This window comes from Myotis daubentonii, chromosome 8 (assembly GCF_963259705.1).
Source record: "Myotis daubentonii chromosome 8, mMyoDau2.1, whole genome shotgun sequence".
NCBI classification, from domain to species: Eukaryota; Metazoa; Chordata; class Mammalia; order Chiroptera; family Vespertilionidae; genus Myotis; species Myotis daubentonii.
This window is the reverse complement of record NC_081847.1, coordinates 58,587,610-58,605,109: the sequence shown is the minus strand read 5'-3', so window position 1 is coordinate 58,605,109 and position 17,500 is coordinate 58,587,610. Positions and strand designations below refer to the sequence as shown.

Below are 17,500 nucleotides of genomic sequence, written 5' to 3'. Positions count from 1 at the left end.
AATTATAACCCTTGACAGATGATCAATATTTCATAGGATAAAAATTATATCAAATATCCTAAAGACAATCTATATAACTCCTATGTGAGGCAGACACTGCCTGTAAAATACAAAAAGAGTAAACTGAAGCAGGCAAAGACCTGGGAAAATAGTATAGTAGGTTCATATACTAGTAGTTTTTTATTTTGTAACTGTCATCCAATGGCCCTGTGATTTGTAGATAACTTCCTTTGCTCTGCTTCTGGCACTAGAGAAGTTTCGACAAGTCATGTACTAGTACAATAACATTTTCAGTGTTTTATGATTAAGATCAATGTGTTTATGAAAACAATGTTAGGAACACACAGGCTATAAACAAACTTTCTTTAGTTGGGCTCCTGTTTCATAAAAATTATAGTACTTGCCTCTTCTCATTGTATTTTCAGTCAGCTTAAGCTGTTGAGTAGTTTAGGTGGTAGTGATGGAGGATAAGATAATCATAGCACACTGAGGCTAGCAGTGATTTAAGAATCTGGCTAATTAATTACAATGTGGAATACAATATACTAGTATTATTTATATGCAGGCAGCATATGCTCTTAGGTTAGGTCCCTCTTGGCTTCAAAAAGCCAGGTGCCTAAAAACACATTAGAAGGTATAGTAGGTTGAATAATGGCCACCCAAAGATATGAAGTCCTAATCCCTGGAGTTTGTAAACATTACCTTATTTGGAAAAGGGGATTTTGCAGATGCAATTTAGTATTTTGAGAAGAGATTACACTGGGTTATCCAGGTGGGCCCTAAATGCTATAAAAAATGCCCTTAAGGTCCTAAACGGTTTGGCTCAGTGGACACAGCATTGGCCTGTGGACAGAAGGGTCCCGGGTTTGATTCCAGTCAGGGGCACATGCCGGGGTTGCGGCTCAATCCCCAGTGGGGGCGTGCAGGAGGCAGCCGATCAATGATTCTTTCATCATTGATGTTTCTATCTCTCCCTCTCCCTTCCTCTCTGAAATCAATAAAAATATATTTTTAAAAATGCCCTTAAGGATAGAAGCAAAGAGAAACTAATACAGACAAGAGGACAGACATACAGATCAAGTAATGTCAGAATGGAGGCAGAGATTGCAGTGACATGGCCACAAGGACAGGAATGCTGGAAAGGGTAAGGAATGGATTCCCCTCCACAGTCCTTGGAGTTAGCTGGTCCTGCCAGATCTTAAACTTCTAGCCTTTAGAACTGTGAGTGAGTAACTTTCTGTTGTTTCTAGCCACTGAGTTTGTGGTAATTTGTTACAGCAGCCTCAGAAAACACTGAAAAATTGAAAGCCAGCCCTGGTCGATGTGACTCTGTGGTTAGAGCATCTGCCCATTGCGGGTTTGATTCCTGATCAAGGGCACATACCTGAATTGCAGGTTTGATCCCTGGCCCCAACTGGGGCCGTGTGGGAGGCAACAAACCAATGTGTCTCTCTTACATCAATGTTTCTCTGTCTTCCTCTCCCTCCCCTTCCATTCTCTCTAAAAAAATCAATGGAAAAAATATCCTCAGGTAAGGATTAATAAACAAACAAACAAAAAACCCAACACAAACCAATAAACAAACAAAAAAACTTCGTAGCCTGCTTTAGCTATTTACCATTAAAGGAAAAAAGATAAGATGACAAAGATGTCTCTATATATGATAAATCCCATGCAGGTCCCCATCCCAATATGAATGATGTCTTTTAGTATTAGTTGTGCTTACCTATTCTAGAAATATCTTCATCGAGACCATTCAATTTCTGGTCAAGAATGGCTGAATGAGACTCCAAATTGCTCATGTATGCCTGATATTTTTGAACATCTGCTTGTAAGGAAGCTTTCAGTTTTCTCAATGTTTCTAAACGATTCTTTAAAAGAACAGAACATTAAATTAGTTATTCTCATCAATAATAACTCCATACTTTCCTTGAAAGTAAAGAAATATTTCTTAAATTCATCATAGAGAAGGGTAAATAGAGTTTTATTTTTAGAGGAAATCAAGGGACTTTACTGTTATTACATAATTAAGGTGTATTTTTCAAGAAGTCAGTTTGGGATAGAAAAAGTCAAGAGCCAGAATGAAAAAGCCAAACATTTAAAATCTGATATTTTACAGAACAGTCTAGCTATTTCAATAATATAATACACAAAGTAAAATTAGGTATCTGGATATTATCAGTTTTTAGAAAGTCCCTAGAATACATTATATTATATAAACTCTGATTACCACTTCCTTTCCACTAACTAAAAAAATAAAATAAAAAAAAATTAGGGCTCTTATATAGTGCTTCCTAGAGGTGTATAATATGGGGACCTGGTTCAAAATATCTTTTGGTCTTAAGTAAATAGGTAAGACTCTTTCATCATATTCTGAACATCATTAGTCCAAGACTGATAGATCCCAAGGGAAAACAAACCTCCAGAGATATGAAATGTGTTTTTGTTGGGAGTTCTGTTCTATAAAAAATATTTAGCTTTTAAGAAGCTTATTTTGTAATCTATTAAAAAAACTGATAAATAGCTGGTATTCAATAAAAAGACTCAGAGTCCAAAAGAGCTAAGTATATAAGTTTATTGAAGATAAGCATGTTTACTAACCGGTTCTTTTTCTCTTTCTTGTTCCAATCTTGCGATCTGTTCATTCAGTGCTTTGTTTTTTGCTGCTAATGATTCCAGTTTGAAAGCATCTACATTAAATAAATCCTCTGGAGACAAAAACCAACAACTTCATAAAAATCTCAAATCTTCCTGGAACATTGTCCCTCAGGTTTTCACCAATGCTCTCACAAAACACTTTCAGTGAAGGACACCCACTCTCTGTCAGATAGCAAACTGTTCTCCCTTCTCCTCTACACTCTTAGCCTCCTTATCCTGCTTTATTTTTCTGCATAGCACTTAGCACCATTGATTTACAGTTGTTCATTTGATTACTGTCTCGGTCTAAAAGAATTTAAGCTCATTAGGGTAGAACTTTTATCACTTATTCATCACTGTATCCTTAGTGCCTAAATAGTTGCTGGCACACAGTTAAATATATAATAAATATTGTTTGAATAAATGAATAAAATTTATGATTAACTAATTACAAACAGAAATATCCAAGAACTAAATAGACGCTTTCTGTATTAGATCACTATGAATCTTTCTTTTTTAAAACATTACTTACCTTGCTCCCTTTCTCATGTGAAATTATCCTGCTTCCTCATCAGGAGTATGAGAACATAGGGAATTGCTTTCACCTTTCATGGCAATAGTGGCAAGGCAATATTCTCCTGTTTTGATTGATTTTATTGTCTTTGGAGGAATAGCTTTACACAAATTTACCTCTTTTACCTACTACTTGGCATTTTATATACAAGGCTATTTCAATAAAAGGAACAAAAATGTAAAATAATGCCTTTGGAACATTTTAGAGTTAGCTAGTACATACTGAGTGTCATTAGGTTACAGCTGAGTGGAAAAAGTTTTCTTTGGAAATATAATGGACCACTAACTGTCACAAATTCTGAAAGCAATCTTAGGTCTTTTGACTAATTGATGCTTTAATTTCTCACATAGTAAAGCAAAGATATCAGAGAAATATTATTCTTCAAGGGGAATAACACTTGCTGATTATCTTCTGTGCTTCTGGTAGTGTTTGATACTTTATTCACATGGCCATCTAATCTTGCAAAACTTTAACAAGTAGTTTGTTAAGTTCACATAGCCAGTGAGGAGCAACACCATTATTCTTTTTGTTCAACTACTACTTCTTTTCACCAAGGAAACAATGAAGGTAAAAATCAGTAGGCATCCAAATGAATGTGAGTGCTTATATAAACACTAGGGGCCCGGTGCACGAAATTCATGCACTGGGTGGGTGGGGGGGGGGGAGGAGTGTCCCTCAGCCCAGTCTGCCCCCTCTCACATACTGGGAGCCCTCAGGCATTGACCCCCATCCCCCTACAATCACAGGATCGGCCCCTTGCCCAGGCCTGACGCCTCAGACAGAGGCGTCAGGCCTGGGCAAGGGGACCATCATATCCCCCCAATCCCTGGCTCCGCCCCCCACCCAGGCCTGATGCCTCGGCCAGAGGAGTTGACCCTCATCACCCTCCGATCACCAATCACCGGATCGGCCCCTTGACCAGGCCTGAGGCCTCCGGCAGAGGTGTCAGGCCTGGGCAGGGGACCCCCAGCTCCCCGCGGTTGCAGGCTCTGCCCCTGCCCAGGCCTAACGCCTCTGGCTGAGGCGTCCAGCCTGGGCAGCGGGGACCCGCAGCTGCAGCAGCCCCGCGATCGTGGGCTTCGCTTTAGGCCCAGGCAAGGGATCCCTAGCTCCTGGGACTGCCAGCTTCAACCGTGCCCAGCTCCCATCGCTGGCTCCACCCCTACTTCCTGCTATCACTGGCCAGGGCGGCAAAGGCACCTGATTCTCCGATCATGGCTGGGGGGCAGGGCAAAGGCGGCCCCAGGGCCGCCTTTGCCCTGCCCCCCAGCTCTTAGCTCCCCCCTGGGTTTCCGATCACTGTCAGTGGCAGGGGGCTTCTTCCTGCTTTCCCTTTGGCCTCCCTGCATTGTGCCTACATATGCAAATTAGCCGCCATCTTGTTGGCAGTTAACTGCCAATCTTAGTTGGCAGTTAATTTGCATATAGCCCTGATTAGCCAATGAAAAGGGTATTGTTGTACGCCAATTACCATTTTTCTCTTTTATTAGATAGGATTAGTAGTCCTGCACACGAATCCATGTGCCAGTAGCTCGCTGCCGTCCTCCTGTAGCTCTCCACCCGCTGCCCCACCCTCCTGTAGATCCCCCATACGCCCTCATAGCTTGCTGCCCTGCCTCCTCCTGTAGCTCTCTGCCACCGCCCGCTTGTAGCTCGCTGCCCCACCCTCCTGTTGATCCGGTCGTGACGCGATCGATTGGTTGTTACCCTTCACGGCATAACGACCATTTGCATATTACATCTTTATTATATAGGACTGGGTATGGTAAGCTAAGCTATAAATGACCAAAAGCAAGTATGCTAGGAATGAGATTACTTACTCAGTTTTGACTGCAACTCTGCATTCATCTCCTCAAAGCTGTCGGCACCAGTCATGAAGCTCTCATAGCATTTTACGGTGTAGTCCAAAAACAACTGATGGGGTTAAGCAGTTTTAAAAACAAAACCATGATTCTCTATTTACTTTGTTTCACTTTTTTAAGTGGAAGTTTTTTTTTAAAAAAGTCAAGAATACTAATTAGCTATATGAACTCCTATAAATGAGACACAACCCTAGGTTATATCATTAATAATGCCGCACAGACTTGGTCTGCTATGTATTTCTAATACTGGGGACGAAAAATACACTTAAATTTGGATAAAAATGATAGTAAACAGTAAAAAAAAAACACGTACCTTCAGAATCTGAGAAGGTCAAACAAGGAAGCTTGTTAATAAATACAAGTCAACATAAAATGCACAAATTTATTTACTAGGGATAATCTACTTTATAAAAATTTTAATGAATCATTAATCATATAAGTCTAAGTAAGCTGACAAGATCTAGTTGTAAAAACCAGAACTTAATAAAGATTATAATTTCATTGTAACTTCAGGTTTAAAAACAGCATGATTAGTAGAGATCTAAATAATATTATACTATCATTCTTAATATTTATCCAAGAGAAAGTAACACTGTATTTTGCAGTTATGAGTTGTTTTGGTCCATACTTTGTTAGGAGGTAAGGATGACTGATCAGAATTTTCCATAGTCTAGATGACGTAAATATCCCTCAAGACAAACCAATTCCCTTTGCACTGATTCTGTGCTTACAAGCAACCTTTTTATTACTTGGCTGATATGAAAGTGGTATTCTGAATAGGCAGTGTGAGTATTCCTATAACAGGAAAGGTGTATCTCTGGTGGTAAACTAATACATTTTCAGTTTACTTTAGATAAGTTTTTTGTGAATTCAATGAGGATGAATCAGTTTCCTTTAAGCTTGGTCAATTTTAATTTTTCAGATTAAAAAACACAAAACACGTTTCTGGATCCATAAAGCTGTGGCTCAGAATCTGGTGAAGTTAAACAGTTGATAATTCTCTAATTAAAAATTACACTTTATAGTTACCAAAGTGCTTCTCCATATATTGTTATCTGAAATAATAGTTAAAATAGCAAGAGTAACGTTTACTGGTTTAACCTTTAAAATAAATGTAAAAAAATTAATATTTAATACGTGTTGAACTTATAATTGGGTGAAAACTGAGGTTCAAATAAACCTAGTCCAGTACACATATGCAACTTGAGAATTTTCTTTCTAGCTGCTTCTCCATAGTTGAAGTAGTAAAGGGGCATAATTATTCTTTGTTAAAAAAAAAAAAAAGGCAATATCATATCAATCAGTTCATGCATCACTGAACTGTTTCATAGGTAGTAATAAAAGATGGATCTAAAGTTATTTCCACTATCTTTTTTTGAAAAATGCTCCAAAAAGTGAAGATAAGAATTAGAGCAGATAATGTATATATATATATATATTTTTAGGGACCTGCATGGTGATAGCTGTTTTACATATGGCAAGGGACATTAATGTTTAATGTCAACATTATAAATTTATTCCTTAGAGTTGTCTGCTCATTAGGATATATGAATTCGTTTGTTTTAGGAAATAAGGTGGGGCTAGTCATTCTGGGCTCCAATAGAGTGTGGTTTGGGAACCAATTTAGACTATTTTTGTAAGTGGTAAATCTGATCTAAGTGGCAATATGCCTAACTGAAAAGTCAAACACAAAAGAAACAAAAACCCCATATGCAATATTTGAATACTCAACCAATTATGCTTTGTATTGACAAAGAATTATATTAAAATAATGCTGTCTTATTGAAATCCTGGTTCTAAGAGATAGGAGAGGAAAAGAAATGTTATTATGTATAAATTAACAATAACATGTCATGATTTAATTCCAATTGCCTTGTATTTTTCATTTACTTAGTTAACATTTTCAAATGTCTGTGCCTAATAAATTTCAGGAAGTTACAGTATAACTCCAAGAGTAAATCCATTGACTAACATTTAAAAAAAATCATTTTAGAAGTTTTTCAGGAAGTAAAAAGACAAGCTCTACAAAAGAACATATTAATCTCAAGGTACACATTTATTTAATAATATCATTTATAGTTGATTACTATAAAATGATATTTATAGTAATCAGAGTTACCTTATTATACATGATTCCGTCTTCAGTTTCTTCTCCCCAAGGCTGGCCATCATCAAATAAAGGTGAGCTTTCTTTCATGGCAGTATGTAACTAATCAGTACACAAGCAACATGTTTATGAGAAAAACACACAGCTCTAATGTGTCAATTGTTTTTAGTGTCATTTTTCGATGCATTTACATTGCTCACACTTGAAAGTCTCTTCAGAGATTATTTTATTAAGCCTTAAATTATAATCCTTTATATTTTAGTAACTAAATCCCATAGGATTAAAAAAGAATGGGTTCCATATTTAGTTCTATTCTACAGAGAAAAATACGCTGATGTTTACACTATTAACCCATTGAAAGCATACACAAACATTTTTAAAAATATATTTTTATTGATTTCAGAGAGGCAGGGAAAGGGAGAGAGAGTTTCTTAGAAACAGCAATGATGAGAGAAAATCATTGATCGGCTGCCTTCTGCACGCCCCCTACTGGGGATCGAGCCTGAATCTGGGCTTGTGCCCTGACTACAGTACAATTCAGGACCCTTCAGTCTGCAAGCCAACGCTCTATCCACTGACCCAAACCAGCTAGGGCATACAAACATTTTAATGCAACGCTGAGAATCCAAAACATAAAAGGTGAACCAATAATAATTATTTCTCTTTTATATGAACTCAAATTTTGGTGCTCAAATGTTATCTACTGACTCCTTCAGTATGTATAAATATGAAATTTAGATTGAATTTCACAATATAAAATATTCAAAAGTACAATTGTTTAAGCTTAAAAATTACTACAGATAATAATTTATAGCAAAACATTCAGATGTTTATCCTTTCCGGGGGTCCCAGTGCACGAATCCATGCACCTTGAAAGGAACTATCGATCCACGAATCAGGAGGTCATGGTTTGATTTCAGTCAAGTCACATGCCAGGGATATGGGCTCAATTCCCAGTAGGGGCATGCAGAAGGCAGCCAATCGATGATGCTTCTCATCATTGATGTTTCCCTTTCCCTTCCTCTCAAATCAATAAAAACATATTAAAAAATATATGTAACCCTTTAAAAGGAAAAAAAAGAAAAGTTAAATGAAATTGCTATTAAAATGTAAAGATATAAATGTATATCTAGTATAATGAACATTAAGCTTCTAAGAAAAGGGCTATGCATTAGGAGTAAAAAGAAGAATGTGGTTTCTACTGAAAATATTTCATTAAATTTCCTTACTCTAGGGCTCAATACAGAATTCCTGAGTGGGAAGTCTCTCACTGATTCTTAAATTGCTATAATGTTGAGTTTCACTACCTCAAGCAAACCAAGATAGGAAGGAGATTTCGACTTTTATAATAGACTTAGAGTCATCTTAGGAGCTCACTTGTCAATAGAAGCCACAATAGGTATTCCATGACCTTCTGTAATAAATGTGAAAATGCTATCTCCAAACACATAATGACAGCTGCTTAGACAAAAAAGGGTAAAGTGTTTTAGCGGCAACAGGGTTATTTGGTGGGGGGAGCAGAAAGATGGTTACCCAATGTCCATAGGTATCACTGAGGAAAACCAAATTGATATATAAATGTTATATATAAAGTTCAATAAAATTTGAGTTGTATTAAGGGACTATGGTATTGGATTTCTACTCTAATTGGGGGTATTGAGTGTACTAGAATGAATAATGGGTCAAAATCCTTCCCCCAGTGCCTGACTACATTTAGTTAAGAGCCAGCTGATGGGCAAAATAATGCTAGGGGGACAGTATTGATTTTAAGGATTCTAGCACTAAGTAGGGCAGGAAACTAAGTTATAAAAAGAAACTGCATGAGGCTAGATAAAAATTCACACCTCTGAGCAGTCAAAATACAGCATATAAATCAAGAGGAGAAAGAGGAAAAAATACTTGCATCCTACACATAATAACTAATTTCTCCAACTTAATTATTTTTTATGTACAAAACTAGAGGACCGGTGCATGAAAATCTGTGCACTGGGGGGTGGGGGGGAGAGAGGGGGCGTAGGGTGGTGGTGGTGGTGGGGTCCCTCAGCCGGGACTGTGCCCTCTCGCACTCTGGGACCCCTCAGGGATGTCCGACTGATGGCTTAGGCCCACTCCCCAGGCGATTGGGCCTAAGCCAGCAGTCAGACATCCCTCTGGCAGCCCGGGAGCCCTTAGGGAGATGTCCACCTGCTGTTAGTCGAACATCCTTAGTGCTGCCGTGGAGATGGGAGAAGCTCCTGCCATCACCATTGCGCTGGCCAGCCATGAGCCGGCTTCTGGCTGAGCAGTGGTCCCCCTGTGGAAGCACACTGACCACCAGGGGGCAGCTCCTGTGTTGAGTGTCTGCCCCCTGGTGGTCAGTGTGTGTCATAGTGACCAGTAGTTCCTGGTTATTCCACTGTTAGGGTCTATTTGCATATTACTCTTTTATTATATAGGAGGATGGCACTTACAAATCAGTAAGAAAAAAAGGCAAAAGACACAAATAGGCAGTAATAATGTGAAAAATGTTCAAGTTTAAAAACAAAAAATGCAAATATGAAAATTATCATGTCAATTATTAAAAACATTGATAAGCTTAATATCTGAATTCAATAAATAAGGGTTCAAATTAATAGCAGGAGTAAATAATGAAATACAAAAAGGGCCAAAAAAATGTACAAATAAATTATGACAAATCATACAAAACATAATCACTTAATAATATATATATTAAAACAAGCTATTTTTCACCTTCCTAATGGGTAAAGATCTTAAAGCACGAATGCCTATGGAATGGGAATATTGGTATGTTCATACATTGTTGAGGAGCTTTTAACTGGTGCAAATTTTCTGAAGGGAAATTTGTCAATATGCATAGAAAGTTTAAAAAATACACATAATTTTCACAGCAAAAATGTAACTTTAAAACTGTATCTCAAGGAAATATTTTAAATTATCTTTGAGTTGTGGGTATATCACTTTCTGTTTAAGCTTTTCTGTATTTTTCCAAACTTTTTGCAATAAATAGGAATTTTAATTTAAAAAGAGAAATAAATAAATAAGTGCTTTGGGGGAAATAATTTCCTACTGACTCACTTTTTTTGAACTATAAAAGCTCATGACTCTCCTTGCAAATATGGTATTTCCTATTCCTCACCTCTGGAATCATGTATTAATAGTTTGAAGAATTTAAAATCAAGCATTTGAAAACTGAAAACTGATGGAGACTTTAAGGTAACTGGCAAAAGCAAGATTAGGAGAGAAAAAGAAAATAACTTGAGGATAAAAAAATTTCTATGTATACATTTTATAATGAGAAATCAAATACCTTAATGCAGTCGATTAGCCAAACTAAGGCTGCCACGATGTGAGGCCATGTATGAGGGGCCCCTACTGTATACATGGAGCTTTTAGATAATGCAAAAGGATACCTATGAAAAATCAGAAAAAATAAACTAACTTAATAAGTTGATTTTATAAAAATGTCTAAATTAACCAAGAAATTATATTTAAAAACTTCAACATCTACACCAATAGTCTTGAGTTGTTTAGAAGATCATTGTTGAGATTCTGTCCTTAGTCATCTTACTCTCAGATGATTTTGTGTATTTTTTGGTTTCTTTTCTGCAGATTACTGTGAATATATATATATATATATATATATCCCCTAAGCTACAGAATGCAATTTACAACCAGTATGAATTTGTCTCATAAAAGATCATCTATCCCCTCAAACTGAATGTACCTCAAATCAACCACACATATGCAACTTGTCATCCCCAAATCCATTCTTCCCCGTGTTTACTCTACACAGCTTTCTAACTTCATCTCACCCCTTTTTCACCAGGTCTTCAATCCTATCCTTTTTGCTTCTATATTGCTTCTGTGGTATCCAGCCCATCGTACCTATTCCTTGTCACTTCAGTAGCTAAGGGCCTTATGATCTGTCATCTGTATTTAGGTAATAACCTTCAAATAGCTTTTCAAGTTATCCTACATATGTTGCCCACGGGGACCATCTTAAAATATATTATTTCTCTTAACTCAAAATCTTTATAAGTTTATTGAGATTGATTCTTATCTGTGTTCTAACATTCTGCCTAGGCTAATAAGAAATATAACATACAAACCCAAGCCCTTTAAAGATTCTTGGAACCTCTTCTTCAAACTTTGTGTCAGGCAATTCATACGAAGGGCACAGGAAGCCATAAAGAAAAGTGAAGATCTTCAGGAAGTCTTTAACAGAAGGAGCTTGTAGTGATTTCATGGATACATTATATGCATAACCATTTTCTGTAAGGAACTACAATAATTTTTATGAAATGTCAAACATTTTATAATAGAAAAATTATAGGAAATGCTCACAATTTAGGCTATTTAAAATTATAAAATACCTCACAGAGTAGTCGAATACACTGCTGAATGAATGCTTTGTCATTAAGTGGTCTTGGGTCCTTGATTTTTTCAGAACAGGAAAATATACCAAATTGACTATTCCGGGATCCAGTTCCACTAGTTCTGGAAACATTAAAAAAAAAAAAAAAGAGTCAAAACTATTTTCTTCTGTGGTCAAATCTAAATTCTTTCAAGGTGATTTTAAATTTTAACATCAGCATCAAACATTCAAGTTCAACAATTCTTTAATTTTTATTTAACTAAGCAATTCTCTTCAAGGTAGAGAAAAAAAGCAAATAATGAAGAGTAGAATATAAAAAGAATATACTTCTGGTGCTTTGCAATTATCTTCTAAGGATGTGCATTTTGAGTCCACTAGATCTTCTACACCAGGGGTCCTCAAACTACGGCCCATGGGCCACATGCAAATACAAATACTGTATTTGTTCCCGTTCTGTTTTTTTACTTCAAAATAAGATATGTGCAGTGTGCATAGGAATTTGTTCAGTTTTTTTTTAACTATAGTCCAGCCCTCCAACGGTCTGAGGGACAGTGAACTGGCCCCCTGTTTAAAAAGTTTGAGGACCCCTGCTCTACACCAACTGTTCTCCAAATCTGTTCAATAATTCAAGTCTTTTTGCCATTCCATTTTCCCCTCCATGATTGCTTTTTCACTCCCAAACCATTTGCCATTATTTCTTAAAAGAAAATTGTCTTTGAGATGGTAGATACATTGTGCATGCTTTTATTCATGAACATTTTTATCATGCAATATTATGTGTCTGTTAATTTATCATAAATATGTATGTTACTATTTTTTAGTCATTAATGGCTGTAGTATATATGCTCCATTCCAAGCCCCTCTCCCAAAACAAAACCTTATTTGGTTAAATCTTTATAATGGCTCCTTTTGCCTAAGTATATGGCCCACTTTAGCTCACCATTGTAGTTTTATTAAATATCTTTGGAACAATAATTTTCTTTATTGGACAGATGCCACAAGACTGAATTACAGACAGCTCTCCATCTTGTGGGTTCCACATCAATGATTCAACCAACCATGGAAATAAAATATTAACAACAAAAGTTATGTTGTTGATAATGTGTACTATGTAGTTAGGCCTATGAGGGTTGTGTATGCATTGAACATGTACAGAGGTTTTTCTCATCATTGTTCCCTAAGTACAGTATAACAACTACTTGCACAGCATTTATATTGTATTAGGTATTATAAGTAACCTAGAGATTATCTAAAGTATATGAGAGAATGTGCATGGATTATATGCAAATACTAGGACATTTTATATAAGGGACAGGTCCTGGAACTAATTTCCAGAGGATGTCTGTACAATGAACTTTGCTGTACTATCTGAACTCTGTTCATCAAACTTAATTTCTCCCCGCAAGCTTGCTTACTGCTTTCAAGTTCTTTCTTGTCCAGACTCTAACGTTCTTTGGCTTGGGCCTTCTCACTTCACTGCCCTTCAGGATTTGCTAATTTGAGAACCACTTTTCTTTATACTACTGGTGCTTAACCTTTAATCTATCTATCTATCTATCTAATTGAACAAACAGACTTGTCTTTAAACAATTATATTTTGTTTTGATGAGATAAAGGAACAGTTTATTTTCTCAATTTTAGGTTTGAACATTTCTCTAAAAAAATGAGCGTTATTGAGATGCAATTTGCTTAGAATAAAATGTGCAGTTTAATGAGGTTTGACAATGTATACACTTGTGTAATCTCTACCACAAAAAGACTGACTATTTCTACCATCCCCCAAATCTTATGCTCCTTAATAGTCAAGACTGCTCCACCTCCACGCGAGGCAACCAATGATCTACTCTAGACAATGTTTCTCAAAGTGTGATCTAGGAGACAGGAGAAGTCAAAGCTATTTTCATAAAAAACTAATATGTTATTTGTCCCTTTTATTTTTATTCCTTCATGAGTTTACAGTGGAGTTTTCCAGAGGCTGACTATATGATGCATGATACTGTAAGAGACTGAATGCAGCAGATATGAGAATTTAATATATTCTATTAAGCTAGACCAGCAGTTCTCAACCTGTGGGTCGCGACCCCTTTGGGGGTCGAACGACCCTTTCACAGGGGTCGCCTAAGACCATCGGAAAACACATATATAATTATATACTGTTTTTGTGATTAATCACTATGCTTTACTTATGTTCAATTTGTAACAATGAAAATACATCCTGCATATCAGACATTTACATTATGATTCATAATAGTAGCAAAATTACAGTTATGAAGTAGCAACGAAAATAATTTTATGGTTGGGGGTCACCACAACATGAGGAACTGTATTAAAGGGTCATGGCATTAGGAAGGTTGAGAACCACTGAGCTAGACATTAACAAAATTTGCGAAGATGAAAACAAGGACACGCTTCTTATTAAAACAGCTTTGTTTATGAAAAACTAAAATAAACAGATGCTATTTATGTTAACATGTAATGGCTTCTTATTTTAAACTGAATTAATACATATTTTAAAGTTTTCTCAGTTTTGATTTCTAATATGGTTAATATCAAGAGATATAGCCCACAAAATAAAAAGCTTTTTGGAGTCTTAATATTTAAATGTATAAAGAAGTCTGGGACTAAAATGTTTAACTAGATAACAGTTCCTCCTAACTTTAAATGTTATGATTCCATAGTATCTGAAAGTTAGGTATAGAATTTTAAATTAACTATTCATTTATAACTATAAAATAGTAGTCTTCCCAGTTGGTGTGGCTCAGTGGTTGAGCATCGACCTATGAACCAGGAGGTCACGATTCGATTCCTGGTCAGGGCATATGCCCAGGCTGCAGGCTTGATTCCCAGTGGGGGGCGTGCAGGTGGCAGCTGATGATTCTCTCTCATCATTGATGTTTCTATCTTTCTCTCTCTCCCATCCCCTCCTCCCTCCCTCCCTCCCTCCATCCCTCTCTCTCTCTCCCCCCCCTCCATCCCCTCTGAAATCAACAAAGAATAGTAGTCTGACTGTGCTGATATATCTCTTTGCATCATTTAAAGCAGATATAACCATTTAAAACGGAAGAGAGCTAGATTAAAACTTTCTCTTGAAAGGGACCATGCTATCTAATTTTTTGTATCCAGAGAGCATTTAGTTCAACCCTAGGCTTGAAGAATACCTTCAGTAGAACTAATAAAAAATATCATTACCTTTTACCAAATAGAGAGACTTTTCTTTCAGATGTGGGTTTGGTCATATTCAACTTTCCAAAGGATGGCTTTTCTTTGCTTTAAGAAAAGGAGGAAAACACACTCTTTAAGAAAAATATAAAAAAATATTAGTTCAAGAAACTTTTGGAAATATGTTAGAACCAACATATTAGGTTTCCTATTACCTATAAAAATAATTCAAAATTATGAAAACTTTTAGTAGCAATTATAACTGCAATAAGGAGAATAGGCTAATACAGTATAAGTTATAATGCTAAAATGTTATGAAGAAAAGATAGCTACATTATGATTTCAATTATCTTAAAATATAGACATTTATGGATAACAACATTAAAGGAAAAGAAAAAACTTAAAAAATATTTTCAATCATAGGATAGCCACATTAAAAAAATTTTTTTTGAGGCCTAGTCTATCAGAACACAGCTACACTTAACATACATTATCTAAATTACAGACCTAAAACATTGAAAATGGTAGCCTTTTAGTTTCTGTGCAATTCAAGACAAATCTTTCAGCGTTAAGTAATATGCAACACTACAAAAGTTTTTTCTGACTTCAGAAGAAAAACCATACATAAATATTTCAAATTCCTAAAAGTAGCTGCAGCTTATACTATGTAAACCTAAGCAATTTAAGAACAGTTAGCAAATAAAACTTGTATCTTATGTTAAACAAAATATGTTAATTTCATGGCTGAAATTCTTTTTGAAAAGAAAGGATTTATTAGGCCATTGCTAGCAAAAAAGACCAGGTTCTAGAGCAGTGATGGTGAACCTATGACACACATGTCAGAGGTGACACGCGAACTCATTTTTTTGGTTGATTTTTCTTTGTTAAATGGCATCTACACTAATAAAAGAGAAAAATGGTAATTGGCGTACGATGCTACCCTTTTCATTGGCTAATCAGTGCTATATGCAAATTAACTGCCAACTAAGATTGGCAGTTATCTGCCAACAAGATCGCGGTTAATTTGCATATGTAGGCACAATGCAGGGAGGTGAAAGGGAACGCAGGAAGAAGCCCCCTGCCACTGACAGTGATCGGAAACCCAGGGGGGAGCTAAGAGTCGGAGAATCAGGCGCCTTTTCCGCCCTGGCCAGTGATAGCAGGAAATAGGTGTGGAGCCAGAGATGGGAGCTGGGCACAGTCGAAGCTGGCAGTCCCGGGAGCTAGGGGTCCCTTGCCTGGGCCTAAAGCAGAGCCCACGATCGCGGGGCCGCTGCAGCTGCGGGTCCCCACTGCCCGGGCCGGACGCCTAGGCCAGAGGCGTTAGGCCTGGGCAGGGGCGGAGCCTGCAAACGCGGGGAGCTGGGGGTCCCCTGCCCAGGCCTAATGCCTCGGCCAGAGGTGTTAGGCCTGGGCAGGGGCAGAGAGGGAGATCGCGGGGAGCTGGGAGTCCCATGCCCAGGCCTAATGCCTAGGTCAGAGGCGTTAGGCCTGCTCAGGGGCGGAGCCTGCAACCGCGGGGAGCTGGGGGTCCCCCGCCCAGGCCTGACACCTCTGCCGGAGGCCTCAGGCCTGGTCAAGGGGCCCATCCAGTGATTGGTGATCAGAGGGTGATGAGGGTCAACTCCTCTGGCAGAGGCATCAGGCCTGGGCGGGGGGCTGGGGGTCCCCTGCCCAGGCCTGATGCCTGGGTCAGAGGCATCAGGCTTGGGCGGGGGGTGGAGCAAGTGATCAGAGGGAGATGGGGGTCCCCTGCCCAGGCATGATTCCTGGGCCAGAGGCCTCAGGCCTGGGCGGGGGTCAGAGCCAGTGATCGGGGGGAGATGGGGGTCCCATGTCCAAGCCTGACACCTCTGGCGGAGGTGTCAGGCCTGGGTAAGGGGCCGATCAGGCGATCGGAGGGTGATGGGGGTTTACGCCTCTGGCCGAGGTATCAGGCCTGGGCAAGGGGCAGAGCCAGCAATCGGAGGGGTTTGGGGGTCCCCTGCCCAGGCCTGACGCCTGGGCCAGAGGCGTCAGGCCTGGGCAAGGGGCCGATCCTGTGATTGGAGGGTGATGGTGGTCAACGCCTGAGGGCTCCCAGTATGTGAGAGGGGGCAGGCTGGGCTGAGGGACACTCCCCCTCCCCCCCCCCCAAGCGCACGAATTTCGTGCACCGGGCCCCTAGTTTAAATATATAAAATAAATATCAGAAATATAAGTCTTTGTTTTACTATGGTTGCAAATATCAAAAAATTTCTATATGTGACACGGCACCAGAGTTAAGTTAGGTTTTTTCAAAATGCTGACACGCCGAGCTCAATAGGTTCGCCATCACTGCTCTAGGGTATTAAGTCTGAACCGCCAGCAGCATGGCTAGATGAAAAGACATGTCTGATGTCCTGGGAGATGTAAGCTATTCTGAAAGAATTTACGTTAGTTATGGGCAAAAGGGGTGGGAGAAGCTGAAGTGGGGCCAGCTCTGGGATGGGTCCAGAGTTAGTAAGGAAGAAGCATCCACTCCTTTGGGTTAGCTGTGGGTGGCAGTCTGAAAAGTTGATATGTAACTAACAAGTGGAGAGGCACCTGGGCTTCCAAGGCACCTGGCTATTCTCTGTTGGATATTCACAGAAATAGCCATCTTGAAATTAAGCCTAAATTCCAACATATATAGAGAAATGCGAGCAATCTTTCGTCATAGGTGGTCCACAGCTACTAACGGCTAACCGTCTCTCACCCTCTCAGGCCACGGTAAGCTGCATGCCATTTTATTTTAGAGCACTTCAGAATGTCTGTCTTGTCACTTG

At 38.4% G+C, this 17,500-nt stretch overlaps 1 protein-coding gene across 2 annotated transcripts in view; it reads right to left on the bottom strand.

Annotated features, from left to right (window-relative positions):
- Positions 1-17,500, bottom strand: part of NDC80 (NDC80 kinetochore complex component) — a 39,420-nt gene that overhangs the window by 20,403 nt on the left and 1,517 nt on the right. For both annotated transcript variants that reach the window (XM_059706521.1, XM_059706522.1), the window contains exons 3-10: positions 14,745-14,822; positions 11,554-11,677; positions 11,290-11,462; positions 10,488-10,590; positions 7,193-7,282; positions 5,032-5,125; positions 2,602-2,708; positions 1,727-1,871 (exon numbers count right to left, since the gene is read on the bottom strand). In XM_059706521.1, coding sequence (XP_059562504.1) covers positions 1,727-1,871; positions 2,602-2,708; positions 5,032-5,125; positions 7,193-7,282; positions 10,488-10,590; positions 11,290-11,462; positions 11,554-11,677; positions 14,745-14,822 — 914 coding nt within the window. The remainder of the gene's footprint in view (positions 1-1,726; positions 1,872-2,601; positions 2,709-5,031; positions 5,126-7,192; positions 7,283-10,487; positions 10,591-11,289; positions 11,463-11,553; positions 11,678-14,744; positions 14,823-17,500) is intronic.